Source organism: Pituophis catenifer, unplaced genomic scaffold (genome assembly GCF_029215685.1).
Source record: "Pituophis catenifer annectens isolate HBS135680 unplaced genomic scaffold, rPitCat1.0.hap2 SCAF_2, whole genome shotgun sequence".
Taxonomy (NCBI): Eukaryota; Metazoa; Chordata; class Lepidosauria; order Squamata; family Colubridae; genus Pituophis; species Pituophis catenifer.
In genome coordinates this window covers 253495665-253508770 of record NW_027256882.1, presented here as the reverse complement: position 1 = coordinate 253508770, position 13106 = coordinate 253495665, and the positions used below count along the sequence as shown (strand labels likewise).

The 13106-nt window shown below is 35.5% G+C and overlaps 1 protein-coding gene across 1 annotated transcript in view; it reads right to left on the bottom strand.

Annotated features, from left to right (window-relative positions):
* Positions 1-8672: 8672 nt before the first annotated feature.
* MCTP1 (multiple C2 and transmembrane domain containing 1) overlaps positions 8673-13106 on the bottom strand; it is a 150966-nt gene continuing 146532 nt past the window's right edge. Inside the window, exons 18-21 of the mRNA XM_070935753.1 lie at positions 11393-11502; positions 10178-10287; positions 9510-9607; positions 8673-8744 (exon numbers count right to left, since the gene is read on the bottom strand). Of these exons, the coding sequence (XP_070791854.1) occupies positions 8673-8744; positions 9510-9607; positions 10178-10287; positions 11393-11502 (390 nt within the window). The remainder of the gene's footprint in view (positions 8745-9509; positions 9608-10177; positions 10288-11392; positions 11503-13106) is intronic.

Below are 13106 nucleotides of genomic sequence, written 5' to 3'. Positions count from 1 at the left end.
CACATTCTTTTACTTTTCACACGGTACGTTATTAAAAATCCCTTATTCCCATATCTTACGTATCTTACGTATAAACAAATCTTTAAAGCTCTGTCATTCAGTCCTCACTGAGAAAAGCCTATTAAGAGCTACTAGAAAATGATCATATATGTATTTAACCTTAATCAAATAGGCCAATTTTAAAAATCTTGATGTTTATCCCCTTTAAACAGTGTCTCAAAAATTGTTTTCATTTTGCCTTTTCTCAGAACTAATTTACAACACATCTTTTTATAAGTTCAAGAGAAGAAAGTTGTCCAAGTAACTCTTATTATTTGTGTGTCCTATTAGTAAATCCAGTGTAAAATATTTTTTCTCTTGTAACTTGTTATTTTTAAATTCAAATCCAAAACAGTTTCAGTTGCATCCTCTTCTATCTCCTCTTTTAAACTCATTTTATAGTAGCAGACAATCTTTTTTGAATTATCAAAAAAGAAAAAGAAACCAAACCAAACCAAATCAAATCATGGTAATGTGACTGTAAGAACTTTAAAAAGTATTCTGAAATAAACAGCAAAAGGGAGATTATAATGTTGATTTTGAAAAGTTAAAAAATATATACATTATCAGAAAAAATACATAAGTTCTTAAAAATTAAAAATGTAATAAGACAGAGTATGTTTTTAAAACAATAAACAGTTACAATTGTATATATAATTATCTAATACAATGGTAGTAGATTATAGAAATTTGTTCCCAAATATTCTTGAATTTTGCCAAAATTAAAATACTTTATTCTATATTAGTGCGTCTTTTCTTTTTTAATTGTAATTAATTTCTGGTTGCTTCTAGTGTCCAGCCTTCAAAATCTTCTCATGTTTTTTCTTATCCCCAATACTTTTCAACAGGATTTTCTTATACTTAGATAAATCTTCAAACATTTTAACATGATTTTAAACAACCCATAGGAATAATTCTTATAATTTCAAAATCTTATTTCCAATCTATCTGGCCCCCTAGTCCATGTATAACTTTTCAAATTCAACATTATATTCTCCCGTTTGTTGTTTATTTCAGAGTATTTCTTAAAGTTCTTAAACTTACATGAAACTTCTTTCACTGAATATTGAAGGAGAATCTCCCAGTACAATGAAACTTCTAATTCTGAAGGTTTTTTATAGTCAAAAAGCAGTTAACAAGCAAGTCCATGAATAAAGAAAGGAGGTGGGGGAATCCAATAAGTTTGAAGGCTCTAAACTGCAGCTTGGGCAAAACTGACTTTCCCTCAGCTCCGAGAGTTCTAAATCCTGCTGGAGACCACTGTTTTACAGTTTCCACACTGGGAGCCTCTGTACTGAGTGTTTATGGGCAATCCCAGCTCCTCCTCTTTATCCAGAGACGAAATTTGGCACTTTAATCTGTTTGCTGGCTTCTCATTTCACCACAGTTGTCAGCTGCTGAAAGCACAGCCATATTCGTTGCACAATTACTTTCCAGGAAGTCCAAGCCTTATTAACTTTTTATAAAGATATACTTTTGAATTATCTAAAATGTCCTCAAATTCCTGTGTTATATATTAAATGGTCATAGAAAAATGTGATGTATCAATTTGATGTGATCAACTAATCTTTAGTTCAAAACTTTTGAAAGAAGACCTTTTCTTCGTATGGGATCTGATGGCTTTTAAACTGTTAACTATTTTTTTTTAACATAAATACCATGTAGACAATGCAATATGCATTCTCTATCAAACTATTATGAGTTTTGGAGCGTTCATGGAACATGAAGAATTACTTGTTCTCTTGTCTGTTTTCAGGTCAGCACAAAAAGAAAACGAATGACCACTCATTCAGCAATCATTTGAAGTTGTGCCAGCACTGAATGAAGAGACTTGTGATTGGTCCTAGAGATTATGCCTGGCAGTCACAGTACCATGATTTGGCCACTTGGTAACAGAACACAATTATGATGGTCATATTGTCTCACAGTCACTTGATCACTATTTGTGAGCTTAATTCCAGGCTTTCAACAAGCAAAGTCAATGGGGAAACTGGCAAGAAATTGTAACTCATGGTCATATGACATCACACAGAAGGGCTACATGGAATTTGCTTAATCACTACAATCAGACCTGCCATCATCAGTTGGTCACATGGCCATGTGATTATTTTTTATTTTTATCTGCTTTATTACACATCACTTAGTGATTGAATCCTAGTTCCAGTTACAGTCATTAACCAAGTACTACAAGTCCTGAGTCCACTTATGAAAGTTTTGCAATGGATATATTTAAGAAGAATTCAGACTTATCATTACATTAAGCTGAGTGGGGGGTTTTGTCTTGATAAATTTGTAAAAAGGCTTTTGACAGATGGGTAACAATCTAAAACAAAAGAAAATCTAGAAAACAAGTATTTGAAAAATTTCTAATCAATTTTCTTTGAACAAGTTCTTACTCTTTCTAGAACAGGCTATGCCATGCTTTCTAAACTTATACTGAATAGATGTAAATGATATATAAATATAACCATGAGAACCGTCTCATCTAATGTTATTAATTTTTAATTGCATGCAAGCATTTTGCACCCTCTGCAAAATGTGAATCATCCCCTGCTGTTATGTGAAAAAATTTGATGTGTTACATCTTCTTCCCTCAAAATCAAGTTAAACTTTCTCTCGGGGCTGAAAGATTTTTACTTTTTCACTTGCTCAAAATATTCTAGAATATAGGTTAAAAACTTTATTAGATATGTGCTTTAAGGAGGTTAGGACTTCTTTTGCCTACAGTTAAAATTGAATGGCTAATCAAAAGTAGATGTGGACATGCTAAGAGGATCAATCAGGTTTGGAATAGTTCCTTCATCCTTCTGATATAGGTTTCTAATTTATTTATCAAATTTACTCTTTCATCATTTCTTGTTTAATCCATTGTTAAGCTTTTTTTCTATTTCCAGCTACAACATTAAAATTGATCATATACTTGTGACTGGCCTCTTAAATAGGCAATCTCTACAATGACCGAATTTTTAGTTTCTAGATAAATTCCCTCTTTGCATAATCAAGGAAGACAGATTCATCACCTTAAAACTATAAACATTCCTTGGCATAAAAACAAGAAAAAAGTCAAGGAAACAATTGGTCCATTGCTGGGAGAAAGTGGGAATAACGTGACAAGCAACAGAGAGAAAGCAGAACTACTTAACTCGTTTTTTGCATCTGTCTTTACACAAAGGGGAAAAACAGTCCAACATATCAAAAACAGCACCACAAAAAACAGATTAGGAACACAAGTTAAAATAGGGAAGAAAATGGTAAGTGAGCACCTGTCTACCCTAGATGAGTTCAAATCACCAGGAACGGATGGTTACAGCCCAAGGTTCTGAAGGAACTGGCAGACGAGATCTCAGAGCCACTGAACTATATCTTTCAAAGATCCTGGAGCACCAGGGAACTGCCAGAGGACTGGAAAAGAGCTGATGTAGTTCCCAACTTCAAAAAAAAAAGGGGGGGGTAAATAGATCCAGGGCCTATCAGCCTGATCTCAATACGAGGGAAGATTCTGGAAAAGATAATCAAGCAATGAATCAGCGAACACCTAGAAGCAAACAAAGTAATAACCAAAAGCCAACATGGGTTTGTCAAAAACAGATCATGCCAGACTAATCTTATTGCATTCTTTGACAAAGTGACAAAATTAGTGGACCAGAGGAATGCTGTCGATATAATTTACTGGAACTTTACCAATAAAGTAGATAAAAATAGAAATCCACTATAAAATAGGAAAATGTGGGTTAGACAGCATCACCTCCAGATGGATTCATAACTGGCTGACCAACTGCACTCAACATGTAGTCCTCAATGGAACTGCATCTACATGGAGGGAAGTATGCAGTGGGGTACCCCAAGGCTCTGTTTTAGGCCCAGTACTCTTCAACATCTTGATCAATGATTTGGACAAGGGGATAGATAGGGAACTCATCAAATTTGCAGATGACACCAAGCTATCAGAAATAGCCAACACTCCAGAAGATAGGCTCAAGATACAGAAGGATCTTGACAGACTTGAACATTGGGCACTATCTAACAAAATGAAATTCAATGGTGAAAAAAGTGAGGTTCTACATTTAGGCAAGAAAAACAAAATGTACATATACTGTATATGTGGTACCTCGCTCAATAGTAGTAACTGTGAGAGGGATCTCGGAGTCCTAGTGAACAACCATTTAGATATGAGCCAGCAGTGTGCAGCAGCTGCCAAAAAAGCCAACACAGTTCTGGGCTGCATAAACAGAGGGATAGAATCAAGATCACGTGAAGTGTTAATACCACTTTATAATGCCTTGTAAGGCCACACTTGGAATATTGCATTCAGTCTTGGTCGCCACGATGTAAAAAAGATGTTGAGACTCTAGAAAGAGTGCAGAGAAGAGCAACAAAGATGATTAGGGGACTGGAGGCTAAAACATATGAAGAACAGTTGCAGGAACTGGGTATGTCTAGTTTAATGAAAAGAAGGACTGGGGGAAACATGATAGCAGTGTTCCAATATCTCAAGGGCTGCCACAAAGAAGACAGAGTCAAACTATTCTCCAAAGTACCTGAGGGTAGGACAAGAAGCAATGGGTGGAAACTAATCAAGGAGAGAAGCAACCTAGAACTAAGGAGAAATTTCCTTACAGTTAGAACAATTAATCAGTGGAACAACTTGCCTCCAGAAGTTGTGAATGCTCCAACACTGAAAGTTTTAAAGAAGATACTGGATAATCATTTATCTGAAGTGGTGTAGGGTTTCCTGTCTAAACCCTACTAGAAGACCTCCAAGGTCTCTTCCAACTCTGTTATTCTTGCAACTATAATAGTACAGGCTTTTGCAAGGAAAGAGACCAATAAACAAATATTCTTTAATTTTGAAGAATACTTTTCAAATCAAATCAAATCAAATCCCAACCACCCATCTCTAGTTTTTGAAGACTGCATAGGTTATCACATACAACTACTCCTCACTTAGCAACAATAATTGGGATTTCTATTGCTAAGCAATATGGTCATAAGGCACAGTCACATGACCACACCACTGAACTATAGAAATTCTGGCACTTCCAGTTGCCATTGTTAACTAAATCCTGTGGGTCATTAAGAAAAGATGGCATGTGGTCACTATCTGACCTTCTGCTGGTTATTCCATTGACTGCTTTTAGGAAGCCAACAAAGAAATTTGTAACCCACAATAATATGCCTGTGGGGATGCTGCATCAGTCCTAAGTACAAGGATCAATTGCAACTATCCATCATTCAGCACATTGTAAGCTCAAAATCACTGAACTATTGTTAAACAAGGACCATCTGTTGTCTATTAATTAAAATGTCATTGTGCTCTCTAAAGTTTTTTTTAAAATCACAGGTGTATGTGAAATTTTTCTATGCTAATCAATGGGAGACCAGAGCTTTGGATTTGAGAAGTTCACTTTGAATTTGGCCCCAAGCTGGCCAGACTTCTTCCTAAATTTTTCTACAATTGATGTTTTCCAGATGCCCAAATCAGGATTTGAACTGAAGTCTTACATCATAAAATCAGAACATTATCTGTGTATTGTGCCAAGACACAGCTCTCCCAAAAAGCTGTAATAAAGGTAGAAAGAAAGAGAAGAAGGTGACCAACAGCAAGGTTGATGGACTCAGTTACAATAGTGATGAGTATGCCCTTGGGAGACTTAAAAGAACAGGTTAGGGATTGATTGCCCACATAAAATCTGTTTATGTGGGAAACCTTTTAGTGAAGTGCTAGATGGCCCTGACAGTATGGAAACAGCATTGTGGTGGAGGTTGCTGACCAGAAGGTGGACCTAGCTGACAAAATCTCTTCAGAGAAAGGAGAGATTGTGAGATCATCCAGATGTGTTCTGGACAGTTGCTCCTCGCAAAAAGACTGCAGACTGAAGTTTTTGTGGCTGAATGGTGAGCAAGTGCTTTTAATTTGCTTTTAAGTTTTATACAAATTGGGTGTTTTTAAATTCATTGTTTGGGCCAAAATTTTTTAATATACTTTTAAATGGTTTTTAACTTTTGTATGATGTACTTTTATCTTGTGGCTGTTCACCGCCCTGAGTCCTTCGGGAGTAGGGCGGTATATAAATAAAATAAAATAAATAAAATAAGTGGCTTGGAGTTCAGAGATTCCAATTAAGTTCACAGTTATAATGCAGCTTATATGGATATATAGACATGAAGCTTGGTCATGCCTAATTTCATAATCACTTTTGATATTGTCTAGCCCACTTTTTAAATATTAAGAACTTTTCAAACAGCAAGTTTTATGACATTCACTGGGTGAATTTCCTTCAATCCTTAGGAAGAGAAGTGGAAAATAGGAGTAAGAGTGTTCTCAAGCAGCAAGTCCAGAAGAACACAGGCCATTTACCAGGTTGAAATAGGAAGCTTGAATTGCTTGGTAAAAGGCTATGGTACCCAGAAGTGAAAATTAGGACTTTCTTTAGGTTGGTTATCTCGGTTCACACATTTCTTCATATACATAAAAGGGAATTTGAGATTTAAAATGCAGTGTGGGAGATTCTGAAGCTGACTGCTTTATCCTTCCTTAACCAGGAGGGAAGATTTAGGAGGCAGTCCAATATCAGTTGTAATTGTTTTCAGGCTAAAATTATGACATGAGTCCCCAACCCCTGGCCGCGGCCCACAATTGGGCCGTGGCTTATTTGCAACTGGGTCGCATGAGCAGTGGGCTGGGTCGCATGAACAGTGAGCACTCTCGATTCTCGCGAGTGGCGGCCTGCGCACGCACACGCAGCTCAACTTATACAAGTCGAGTCATGCATGCATGCACACCAGTCCACTGTTCACATGACGCAGTTCCCCTCTCCCCACCTCAGCAGAGCCATCAAGCCCCAAAGGCTGGGGACTGCTGATCTAAGGATAAGCTGTTGCTAAAGAGCCAAGAATTGAAAATAACACTCATAGCACTGATCCCTTGCATTCTTATGAAGAAAATGGATGACACACTGACAGGGAGAGACACACACTTATTCTAATGTAGTTTAAACTCATATTTAATTGCATAAATAAATATTTTGTGCAGGAAATGTATGCCCACAAGGTAATAGATAATAATAAATGATGACATCACAGGGAAAAACCTTTCACATACTTTGCAACAAGTTTTTAAATTAGTATAATGTTCTAGAGTTATTTTCTATTCCCCAATATTCACATCAATAAAAGTTTTTGTTTTCATTAATTAAATATTGCCCATCAATAATAAGCAACCAGAAAATTCCTTTATACATATGCATATCAAAATTACCTGGCTATTCAAGAAACATGTTCAGGGTTAGCTTTCCCTGTAGTTTGGTATTCTATCAAGCAGACTGCATACTTAGGCAAGATTCATTTACAGATCTCTTAACCAACAAATACACAATCTAAAATCAGTTTTCATGAGACATGCTCAAGAATAGATAAAAAGGAATATATGTCTCCCTTTGTCACATTTTAATGTAAATATACGGGTTAATATCTTTCCATTGCAGTAGTGAAATAAAATCTGGGGAGTAACCCCAAGTCAAGAGAAATATTGAATATTGAATACTTTTCCCCCCCTGAGGTCACAAATTAATCTTCTTTACATCCCCTTGAAAGTTTTGTATAAAAATTATGTGGTAAGCTTTTTTAAAAAAGTATACTGGCTCAACTCAAGATTCCAATATGTCATTAAGTCTATATATCCAAAGCTATTTGTTATGTAATAACAATAACTTAAACTTCCATATTGTCAATAATATAGAAAACGTATATAATAGGCCACTAATTAATTAAAGAAAAAAAATCTGCCTGCAATGTGTTTCCATTGACTCCTATAAAAATCTAGGACAATGTAAACCTAAGGTATTACTAAGGTGCACAGAAGATGTTCATTACCTATCATCTGAAGCAATGTGTTTAAAACTGATTTTGCTTACAAAATATATGCAAGTTGTTCATGAGGCTAACAATTACAAATCAAGATTAAAGGTTTTATAAAAATTAGATATGGAATCAGTTATAAATCTGGCAGTAATTTTAGAGATAGGAATATTTTTTTCGAAACCTGGCGGTGGAATGATAAAAGTATCAAGAAATCCTTATCTTTGGAGATCCATTAAAACATTTGCATGTTGCATGTAACTCATTTACTTCCAGCAAGCTCTGGTTAATTTATAATATCTGGTTATTTGCAGCAATGATGGATAAAATAAATGAATTTGCTTTACTCTGCATGTCTACTAATATGTATAAAATGGAACTTTAAAGTGAACATCCTTTTTGGGTTAAAAAGATCAGTTATTTGGTTTCTTAATATTAATTAGCATGAATTAAATTACATTTAACACATCTTTATTCCTTTGTACGTGCCTGTCATGTACCATTCCACATTCATGCTATTGATGGCTTTTCTCATCCAGAAAGCTAAAGCATAAGCTAAATTTCAAATTTTCATTGTAGTTCTGTACAACGGAAAGAATATTTTTCCCTGCTAAATCTTTCTGTACAGTATTTACACATTTCTCATTAAGATTACCAAATTTTAAAAAGAATCACTACCCAAAAGAAAATAAACAAAAAATTAGAAAGAGAAGGAATTCTCCTCAGATGATGTGATGCCTTGTTCAGATGCTGATCTGTCCAGCACATGGAATTGACTAACTAAGGTTGTTTTTCTTCCTTTTACTTGGGCTGTGAGAAAGGTCTTGTTTCAGTTCTTGATAGTGCACCTGTTTAAACACAGAATTCAGACATCAATTTCAACTCAGCAAACCAAGGTGGTTTAAAAAAAAAAATACAACTACACCATGGGGCTAGAAATATTTAGGGAAGAAACCAATATTGTCCTGGCAAACTTTAACATGGGCACTGTTCCTAAAAAATCCTGGTAAATTTCAAGGGGAAGGAGGAAAACAAACAAACAAAAAACAAAACAAATAACACAATCAATATGTTGGAAAGGAGACCATAGCAGTAAACATTTCAGTAAAGCCTTCTCCTACCCTACTTTCCATAAGGAATAACTTTTAAAAAGCCAAATGACAATTTTTTTAAAAAAGCCAGAATTTTTTTAAAATGACATTTTTAAAGTTAGGACAATGTAGAGCTCTAGTACAAAGGTAAGCTACAATTATAACTGTACAATCAAGGAAGAAATAGGCACTCGTCAGTAGAAATATTCTTAGCATAGTATTCTTTGATGAATACGGGGCAGTTTTCAGGGAATGTAAATGCCTCCATCAAATGAGGACCTTTTAAAGTGCAAAGGATTGCCATCACAGCATTCTTGCATGACTTGCTTCATATTTCAGTGCACTTAGTGAAACGATTTGCTCTTTTACAGTGGTGTTTTCTGCTTTCATCAACTTAAATCCCTGAAGCTGTTGCTTCAAAGCACTCAAGCACTGCTTGTCTATTAACTCACAATTTAACTAGAAAATTAACCTTCAAAAAATAATATATCTTCAGGTTTAACATCAAAGGTGTATACAGACCAGTTGCACATCTGAAGGGACTCTGGAAAGAAAATCAAGTAGTTCGTTGTTATCAATCGCATATGGACTTCGGAGTTTCTTTGTAAATTTGTTGATGCCTGAACAAAGCAACAGTTCACATAGATCAGTATTGATGCTTTAATGTCATTGTAAAATTAATTGCATAGGACTGCTGGATTAGCTGTACACCCATTCTTGATTAGTGCTTCATACCTTTTTCCTTGGAAACAGGAACTCCTGGTTCTAAGGTAATCTCTATCAGCAAGAAAATAATTTTACTCGGCAGAAAGGCATAGATGAGTAATGCCAAATTGGGTTTTTGAATGCCAAAATGATAACAGCTAATGCAGACTCAATATATTCAAAAGCATGAATGCCAATGTACCAATATGCCCGTTAATTTTTTTTTAAATACTGGGTCAATATTTGTATTTATAAAAAGTGCATGTTAAGAAAACGTGTATGAGGAAGAAGAGGAGCAGCAATATTATTCAATTTTATTGGTATAAGCTTCCATCTGATACATTTAGAGCATCACTGTGAATTTAGAAAAACAGGACACTCTCCATCCACTATCAGATATTCACTAAAGATAATATATCTCATAGATTTAAAGCTATTTGTTCTATGTTCTACAGAGAGTTCTGGAGGGGAAAGTCTCTACTTACCCCAGACAAGGACAATGTATCTCAGTGGAATGAAATACAGGATGACTGTGAACACACAGAGAGCAACAATGGCCAGCCAGCTTAAGAATGGAATAGTCCAGTTGAATATACTGAATGAAAAATTAATAGATCAGAAATACAATAGTTCACAGGAAAAAAAATTAAAAAAACCCAAAGCAACTGCAGGTAGAATATAGATCTTTAAATGGAACAAGATTAATCTTCAGTGAAAGAACCAACATGTTTATGAATACACATGAGTGTAGAATATGGCATGTGTTGGCGCTTTGGACCCAATCCCTAAAAAGCAATTTTGGAGCTAAAATTTGCTCTACACTCCATGAGAGCATATATTTACACTTTGTAGAAACTGAACTTCATGCAATTTTTTCTAATTTTTTCTCCAAAATTCTTCCCCAATATTGTGCCGCTTGGCTTGGCTTGGCTTGGCTTGACTGGGCTTGAAAGAGAAGTACACAAATCCTTCTCATAGTATTGCTTGATTAATTGGTGCAATCAATGTTGGTGCAACCTGGGCACTTTTAATTAAATGTCATCTATTGACATCCTGGGTGCAGATCTTCTCTGTAATAGTGCCACGCCCTCTTGAAATGAGGGTCTCATCTAGATATGCATGGATCCTACTCTATGGTATTTCAAAAGGGCTTGAAGACCCAGCTCTCCTCCCAGCCTTTAGAATAGTGAATGAAGATCCCTTAGATTCTTTTTTCTGTTCCAAGTCCAATTTTTGTCATCTTTATTCCTTGTTTTGGTTTCTGAGTATATTCTGTTTTAATGTTTGTATTTGTGAGCATCTCACAGTCTTTGGGAATCAGGTGAGATACAAATTGAATAATAAATAAAAGAATAAAACATTTAAAAAGATGAAGTTTAAATGATTCTCTCTAAGATTATCTAGCCTATCTCATATTTGGTTATCAGGACAGGTTCTTAATAAAAGAAGGAATTACATCTCTCTACTATAATGTAGGTTTATGTCTTCTTCTCTTTCTGTTCGACATTAGATATCATATTCTTTAGAATCCCGGTCCAAGTGATAGAACTTTAATGACAAAGTAAGGATGATGTGATTTTTATAGTAACATTTTTGTCCTTTGTCCAGAATACGTAACATTTTGTAATTGGAATGGGAATACATATACAGTATTATAGACATAATCTGAGAACAGCTAAGCACCATTTGTCAACACTTACTTCTTAATCCTTTCTCCAAGAGAAGCCACCTCATCAAGGATGTTCTGAACACTTATGCACACTTCCTGAATGGCATAGAGTTTATTCATAAATCCTTTCTTTTCACTGTCCTGAGGATTATAAGAAAGAGGATCAATCAACATTTACTGGTAAATTGATTATAGTTTTCCCCAGTAAAACATTAAAATAGCATATTTTAAAATGCACACATTAATAAATATTTTATTTTTCTCTGTTTTGAACTACAGTACTCTCCAAGTACAAACGAATACATAAGCCTGAAAAACAGGTGATGCTGTTCTATCAAATCTAATAATTATAATAGCATGTCTTTAATGTGACTATCAAAGCAGTGGCATCATTTTTCAAGCTTGAATACTTGAACAAGTAATAGAGAGGAGCTAAGGGTGTCCTTAAATCAGGCCTTAGGTACTTCCAAATCATTTTCAAAGTGTTTGCAGCTGTACAAAATATATTACCAGTAATAGTAAGTATATTTCAAATAAAATGACAAGGAGTATGAGAAAGTGTGTTCTGTACCAATGTCTTTATAATCCCTACTACTACTGAATATCTCATTAAAAATAGTCTTGCTTGCTTGTTCTAAGTAAAGGAGTTAATAATGGTAGTTAAGGTGTTAACAATATTGGTTGAAAAACAATCTGTTATAAATGTCTTAAGGACAGAGTCACAAAAAAGGATTAGTTATATAGCCAATTTGGTATAGTGGTTAAAATTACAGGGTAGAAATTAGTAGACTGTGAGTTTTAGTCCCATCTTAGACATGAAAAATCAGCTGGGTGACTTTGGGCCAGTAACTCTCTCTCAGCCCAACTCATCTCACAGGCTCATTGTTGTGGGGAAAATAGGAGGAAGGAGGAGTATCCGACACTGTATGTCGGCTGCCTTGAATTATAGGTAAAAATAATAAAGATGGGATTTAAAAAATCTTTTTTAAAAAAGTACAGCCATTCCTTTTTTCAATTATGATAAAACTCCATCTTACAGCACTTTTAAATACTGTAAGACGTGCTGCTTTCCTATATAGTACAGGTGGTCCTCGAACAGTCCTAAGCAAGCTATCAGGTAGATCAGCATTTACTGCCAGATGAAGGATGGAACAAGAGGGTCGCGAGAATGCAAGGTAGGCATGGGATGGCTCAGGGAGTGTCTGTGAGGGTTCCCAAGGATGATCAGCAAAGATCCGGAAGAGTGCATGAGGGTGCACATCAAGGCTTGTGGAGGGTAAGAGAAAATGCAAGAGACGCATAACAAAGGATGGGGAGGATGCACAAGTGACCAGTGTGGGTGAAGTGCAGAGGGGCTGGGGATGGGTACGCAGGTAAGGGAGACTTACTTGTAACTTTCTCTGCCAATTTGCCCATTACCTTTCTGAGGAAGCCAGCAGGGAGGGTTATAAATAGCAATTGCATGAACACAGAGTGCTGCAACCAGTCATAAGTGCATGCCAGTGGGACAGCTTGAATTCTGAGGACAGGTTGTAACCACCATTTGTTCAGGACCATCATAACTTTGAACGGTCAATGAACAAATGGTTGTAAGTTGAGGACTGTCTGTATTGTTCTTTAAGAAAGTTTAACAAAAGTATCCTTAATAAATCCTAAAATATGGCTAACATACATGACAATTATTTAAATAATTGCTAAGATTTTATCAGTGTTTATTTTAGAGGGGAAGGTATCATTCATAAATG